Source organism: Thalassophryne amazonica, chromosome 18 (assembly GCF_902500255.1).
Source record: "Thalassophryne amazonica chromosome 18, fThaAma1.1, whole genome shotgun sequence".
NCBI classification, from domain to species: Eukaryota; Metazoa; Chordata; class Actinopteri; order Batrachoidiformes; family Batrachoididae; genus Thalassophryne; species Thalassophryne amazonica.
In genome coordinates, this window is record NC_047120.1 from 59037647 (window position 1) to 59044756 (window position 7110).

Genomic DNA, 7110 nt, shown 5'->3' on the forward strand with positions numbered 1-7110 from the left:
ACGCCTTCTTCCCATTTGTCAAAGCTGCTCTCCATGCTAGTCAACGTCAACAACAGGTTCAAGAACTTGTCAAAAATGACAACTGTCTTAAAAATGTTTGTGCCTAACAGTGTTTTGCTTTGTTTTATTTTGTTATTGTTGTTTGTGTGATACAAAATGATATTTACAGTGCTTATAAAGATGTGGAATTGATTAAGAATGTATTATGCTATGCTGTTTGCTTAGCATTTAACATGCACTATCTTAAAATGTGGACCTTTACCCAAAACAGGTGGATGAGGGGAGTCCAACTCTCAAAAGTAGCCTGCAGCAGCCAGGCGATACGTGGACCTTTCCCATTGTTGGGGTCCTCAACACTGAGATTATACCTTCATTCTTCTGCAAAGGTTTTGTCTTTGCCAAACATCTCAGTCAAGCGTCCAGGATGTCATTGAAAGTCTCGATCTTAGTCTTGGTAAAACTGATAGGAAGTATTACAGTGTTGCATTTGCATACAAATCTCTCATTTCTTATGCTTTTATTTGTTCAATTTAAAGTGTGAAATTTTCCACATTTATTTGTTGACGTAATTCACTGTCTGATAAGGTGTGACGTGACCACGAAAGAAAAGAACAGAAACTGTAAACAGAGACAGTGAACGTACAAATTAAAACCAGTTGCAATTAAATGGGCAGAACCAGGATGCCATTAAAATAATGTTCAAGTACACCTTGCAGAGCACAAAAGAATTTGGTAGAAAACAATAGAAGTCCAAAGGAATGAAGGCTGGGATCAGCGGGGAGAGGATCAGTTACTGGAACACTTTCTTTGCTAAACTCAGGAAAACACCATGGACTGGAATTCTAAAAGAAAAAAAGACAATTAGCCAGATATTACAGCACAAATTCCAAAATTATGTAGAATGTTGGCTGTGTTTATCGTTAACTGTGTGTTGTTTTTCTATTACTTTGGATTCTTCCAAAAGTGTTCCAAATAAAAATGTTTTTCTCTGTCAGAAGTGTAATTGTTATGAATTATAAACAAAAAAGGGATTGTTGCTTCTGTTTATTTGCTATTATATGTGTGATTTAACAACATATATGCAGTAGTTCCTCAAAATGTACTTTAAAGTGCATATTGGCACATTTGCTACAAATGACTGATTCCACCAAGAAAAAATAAAATAAAATTCTGGAGTCACGTTCCCATGGGATAAAAAAGCTTTTCAACCTACCATCCCTGGTTCTAAAGACCAGGCACCTAAGTGGCTCTACTCTTTTATTTTACTCTTCCTTTTTAGATATTTAGATATACCTTAGTATACTAGCATAGTTCCACCTTAGAATTGGAATATAATATATAAGATATACCTTACTGAATTTTCAGATAGGATATGAAAGGTGTGTGGTGGCTTCTAATAGGATACAATACAAAAAGACCTAGTGGCTTATCGTTCAATATTGGTGCACACCTGTTTCTGCTCTGTTGCCATCCACTTAAATTTAAAGCACCCAGCAAGATTATTTTCACGGGCATTAAATGCTTATAAAATCCCATCTGAGAAATTAGAGACTGACCCTCTGCTCCAATTCGGCCGTCACTGTCATCGTCAGCTGCTGAGATGAAGCTCTTGGTTTCTGCTTCGGTCAGCGTTCGTGCTCCTTTCAGGAATCTTTGCAAAAAGTACCTACAGGCAAAGACATAAACTGTAAAGTCTGCTGCCGTTATTTAAATGCAGGCAGGTTGAGATACGCAAGGATGCACAATCAAAGGCAATCTGTGCAATTCCCAAATCGCACAGCTTAAGACATCACACACTCACACAAAAGTAAATGAAATAACAGAAATTTAGCAATGACATGTTGGGTATAATGGATAATTAAGCAATGGCTTAGTGGTCCCATTCTAAAAATGAAACTGAGTGGTTTACTAAATCTTTTATGCAAATGTAGCCTATATTAAGCTCTTTAAGACAATGGAAAAGCTTTTACATGAAAATAATATTTGCCTTAAAATAAAACCGTGAAGGAAAGCATTTACAACTTCCTTCTTATTGACATTCTCTTCTCATCCCGATCCTTGATCCTAATCAAAGGATTGGAGATAAGTCTAATAATTTACCTTTGATCCTTATCTGTTTAGATTTGAGCACTTGTGAAAGATTAGATTAGATTAGATAGAACTTTATTGATCCCTTGGGAAGACTCCCTCAGGGAATTTGAGGTTCCAGCAGCATTGTATAGCAGCACACAGAGTAAGAAACACACAGAGTATCAAAAGTGAAAGTAAAGAAAAAAAAAAACAGTTTGCAAATATAAATAATAGACACTGCTCAATACTGGCTACTACTCTCCTTCCCGTCCCCTGTCTTCCTGTTACCTCTCCTCCCCCCAAGTGAGAAGTTGTACAGTCTGATGGTTTGAGGGACAAAGTAGTTTCTCAGTCTGTTGGTCCTGCACTTGGGAAGGAGCAGTCTGTAGGCGAAGAGGCTCCTTTGGTTGCTGATGATGGTGTGCAGAGGGTGACTGGCATCATCCATATAATGTCCAGCAGTTTGCCCAGTGTTCTCCTCTGCCACTGTCACCAGAGTATTTAAGGTTTCATGTCTTACACACACTGGCTTTATAGTATATAATAATTTGTTACTGTACTTGAGCTCAGACTGCTCGATGTAGCCGCTGTTATCCTCATCGAGGATCCGGAAGACATCCCTGACCTCCTGAGGTGTCTTTGAGGAGAGGCCACACAGCTGGAAAAATTTCTTGTAGCTGAATGAATCTGGAGCTGTTAACACATTCAAACACAATGGTAGAATAAAAAATAATAAAATATAAAAATTGGGTTAGCGTTGCCCTACATGCCTGCTGCAGGAGATTAAAACTACATGCAACTGCTGTCATGGTTTTTTATTATTTTTTAAGGGCACATGTCTCCATTAAAACAGAAAAGATGATTAAAAGCCTTTTCAAATGCATATTTCATCACAAGAAGCAGATATGATTTTTTTAATGGATATGATGAAATAATCAAAACAATGCACATATTAAGAAGATTATGCACCTTTCTTTGCAGAAGATAATGTTGAAGATCTAAGCATGATTGGATGCAGCTCATCTCATGGGGCAGCAGATAGGATTACCATGCATTTTATTAAAATTGTGTGCAAATATTCACCGGTATTTCTAGCTTTTGAACTGGTGATGGTATTATCTTAATCGGGGAGATGAGTCATGCACAGGTTTGTGTTTTTACCCTGACAGTCCTTGACAGCATTTTCAATATCCTCAGCTGAAAGGATGGAGGTGATAGACATAGTGGTCCTGTGGGATAAAGAAAAGATTCATGTGTTTAATTTCTTTTGCATGCATGGACCTGCTTATTTCCCCCATATTTCATTTTGCAAATATCACTAATATCCACTTGAATCAATCAAACAACTAGAAGCACTCAGAGAGTGCAAACCTCCGCCAAGGCCATGGGGTCACTGACGCCATAACATCTACACGCCGTGGAATCATTGAACCTAAAAAAGTCTAACAATGATGTTTGCTCAGTAATAAAAAACGTTTCATCTGCTGTGACTGGATAGCATGTATCCTTAGCGCTTGGCATCACAGTTTATTGCAACTTGCACCTTTCCCAGAAGCTACTGTCATCTGAGCACTGATATTGATATTGCATGTGCTTATAGACAAAAACAAATAAGAGACAAAATTCAATTTATTATTCAACTAAACTGCAAATATATGAATTTTTTAACATTTATGAAATACTTCTCTAAACAAGGCCATAGGGTCACTGACCCTAAAGAGATTCCCTCCTTGGCACAGTGATCTGTTCAACAATTCAGTGTTACAACCAAAACTATGATACATACACTTTTCTTTCCTTTATATTTGACATCCTTGACCATGAAAACATACCACTAGAACTTGGAATCACTTTTATGTCTTTATTAGTTCAAAAGTTATTGTATAAAAACGATTTTTTGGTAATGGCGGTTTTCTTCCGGATCTAGCTCCATAACATTTGAAGCTACATCAAATCTGATGACACCTTACTGAATCAGTACAGATTCAGCTACAATTTGGTGTTAGTTGTGCATCTCTAGCTTCATTTGTCACCTCACACTGACACATTTTCTGTTTTTCTTCCCTATATTTTTGCATATTTTGGATCACCAGATCCGGAATCCGGATCCGATCATCACCAAACTTTGTTGTTTGATAGAACATTTGACTATGTTACACCCTAATTTTTTTCAAGCCTTTCTGTTTTGTTTTTGTGGAGGTAGAAACTAGAATGTCAAAATTCCCCCTATCCCGCAATGGTGAAGAATCCTTTAAAAAATTCCTGGATCCGGATCGTGATCTGGATCACCACTAAAATGTAATCACTTGTTCCTCTTGTCATTTCCAACCACTCCACAACATTTCATCAAAATCTGTTCAAAACGTTTTGAGTTATCCTGCTGACAAACAGACAGACAGACAAACAAACGCAACCGAAAACATAACCTCCTTGGCGGAGGTAATTAGTCTGTTTAATACATGACAATTCTACAAGTCACTGAGTGTATTTGTTTAATTGGTTAATTGTCTGAGAAGATTTTGGCACTGAAGCACCCAAGTGGTTAAATGGCATTTAATTATTTTTTTGTTTTGTTTTGTTTAGATTAATCCAAAAATTAGATTCTATCAAAACCCAGTCTGCATAAAAAGCACAAATACTCTGCAAAATTAATCTTATTTAATTACTCAAATTATTGAGAAAAGTATATTATAACATATTTATTTGATTTAATCAGCTATTCAGTTCCATTTTCATTAAGTTGTTGTTCTAAAGCTAAAATGGTAATTCAGGTCAGTCTTCAAAATATGGGATAAATTCCACTTTCAATTCTGCATATAGAATCAAAGTGAATTCTCCAATTCAAAAATGTACTTGTAGTTTTTTTTTTTTTTTTTTTTGGAATACATGCAAAAGAAAGAAAGAAAGAAACAAAGAAAGAAAGAAAGGGGGGAAAAGGCATTTAAAGTCAACATTTATTAACTCCTTGAACAAAATTCTTTGTGCACACTGTGTTGGTTGACCTCAATTCAAAGGCAGTTTTTAGTGCATTTATTTACTTTTCAGTCATCAAAAACAATTCAGTATAAAAATCCCAAATTAAATTGAAATTTAAAATGTATTATATGAGTAATGTGGAATGTTATGCTATTTTCTTTGTATATTTTGAAACATCAAGTGACAACTGACATATTATTTGATGAAAAAAAGTTAATTAAATTAAAATAATTAGAAAGTACATGTAATTAGAATTAATACCAAAATTAAATGTATGTAAATGTTACAAATAACCTTGTGACACTGCAACACAGAACATGGGAAATTTAAAAATGAATGTTATGACTGAATATGGTATACAGTACTCCATTCAAAAATTCTGCGGAGAAAACAAACAAACAAAAAACAACTAAATTCTTAACTTTTTCATTTTCAAAGATTGCATCGCCATTTCTATAATTTTTTTTTCTCAATTCTGATTTTACAGTTCCATTTTGACTGGATGTCAAACCTGCATCACAAAACACTCTCGCCCAAAATCACTCATGAAGCTCCTATAGTGCCATATAGTTTTCTAGCTCCACCCCTTTATCCAAAACCTGGCCGAAAATATAACAAGCAGGTCACACTAAACATTTTCTCCAAATGTTGTGAAAAACTGTTTTTTTCCCATCCAAGCTTCCAGCTCCGCCCCTTTATCTACTTTCACCATAAAATACAATGAAATCTGATTAGCGAAACCTTTTCGCGAGTTTCGTGACACTTGCTTCATTTTGTATTCCTCGTAACAAATGAACTCAGGTGAAAAGATGACAAACACCGTATTATGACTGTAGGTAAGCAGAGGTGGGAGTAAGTCACCATCAAGTCACTCTCAAGTCATGAATCAGCAAGTCCCAAGTCAACTGTCAAACACTTGGTGGTCATGATGACTTGACAATTCATGACTTGAAAGTGACTCGATGGTGACTTACTCCTACCTCTGCAGGTAAGTGTCCGGCTGCCAGTACACCTGGTCGACACCTGTGACCAACGACTCGGGTGTGGGACTCACCAGTGTCGGCTGTGATTCAGTCTGGAGCCAAAGCAGCAGCTTTAAGACTTTGTGGTGGCTGACGACTGGCTCAGTCTTATAAATGCACCGAACGATGTTTGGTTTTCCAGCCCGTGCGTGGCTCAGGTTTCCCTTGAGTCTGCCACCTCCTTCTCGTGTTCACCTCACCTGTCCAGGTAACCTTTTCTGCTGCTGTTGTCTCTCTTTGTCTTACGCTGGGTTTTGTCTCATCATGTTTTCTCCTGTTGCTACGCTCTTCCTCCTCCCATCCGCTCTCTGTGCAGGTGCATGAAAGCTTATACATCTCACTTATAATCCAACCTCACCGGTTTTAGTCACTAATCTCTAAAATTCATGCAGCCATGGCAGCAGCAGGTCATAAATCATCTTATAATTGTGATCTGTCCATTAATCTTACGCGATCACGCTGTTATTACACCACACCAATGACAACAAGCACTAAATCCTCACTGTCTGGTTGTTATGGACTGATAGAGCACTATCATGCTCAAAGGGCTTTATAATGATGCCTCACATTGACATCACTGATGTCAACCATACAAGGCGCTCAAGTGCACACCGGCACCAAGTTGGGGATTTGAACCAAGGATCCGCTTGTCACAAGCCCACTGTGTTAACCACTTGACCATCACCTTCCCCACATGAGCCAGTATTTGTTGATCAGTGGAACATCTTTACTGTAGCAAAGCTCATTTTGGACACACCTCCGCCATCGCTGTGTGGTGTGTCATGGAGGAATGTGATGCACACTGCAGAGGTGCGCCACATCAACTGGTCAAATTTGTTGCAGAAGCGTTGACCTTTTTTTTAGCACATAGGGATGGGAATCTAGAACTGGTTCCAATTTTTTTAACCCATCAGAATCATACGCATCAGATGTTATAAATTCCTCTTATTAATGTTGGCGTGTTTCTTGCCAGTTCAGCGTTACAAGCTCATGTGTCATATAACAGAACTGAAAAAAAAAGAAGTTGACCAATAGGAAGAAT

General features: G+C 37.4%; 1 protein-coding gene across 2 annotated transcripts; it reads right to left on the reverse strand.

Moving 5' to 3' along the window:
* Window positions 1–540: 540 nt before the first annotated feature.
* On the reverse strand, window positions 541–6394 carry pvalb9 (parvalbumin 9). Of its 2 annotated transcripts, none has more exons than XM_034194130.1 (5): window positions 6189–6394; window positions 3232–3299; window positions 2631–2763; window positions 1557–1666; window positions 541–842 (listed from the first exon to the last, which is right to left on the reverse strand). In XM_034194130.1, exons 2-5 carry the CDS (start codon window positions 3290–3292, stop codon window positions 817–819), a joined length of 330 nt encoding a protein of 109 aa, XP_034050021.1. In that variant the 5' UTR covers window positions 3293–3299; window positions 6189–6394; the 3' UTR covers window positions 541–816. The 2 variants fall into 2 exon arrangements, with proteins under 2 accessions (XP_034050021.1, XP_034050019.1); XM_034194128.1 differs by having other exon boundaries at window positions 6101–6394.
* Window positions 6395–7110: the final 716 nt, after the last annotated feature.

What these genes read in the sequence shown, in the direction of transcription:
- pvalb9 (XM_034194130.1), bottom strand. Translation starts at nt 3,292, where the DNA reads ATGTCTATCACCTCCATCCTTTCAGCTGAGGATATTGAAAATGCTGTC. An exon ending in TGCTGTCAAGGACTGTCAGG is followed by an intron (nt 2,764 to 3,231) that starts GTAAAAACACAA and finishes ATGTGTTAACAG; the next exon opens with CTCCAGATTCATTCAGCTAC. An exon ending in CGGCCGAATTGGAGCAGAGG is followed by an intron (nt 843 to 1,556) that starts GTCAGTCTCTAA and finishes TTTTTCTTTTAG; the next exon opens with AATTCCAGTCCATGGTGTTT.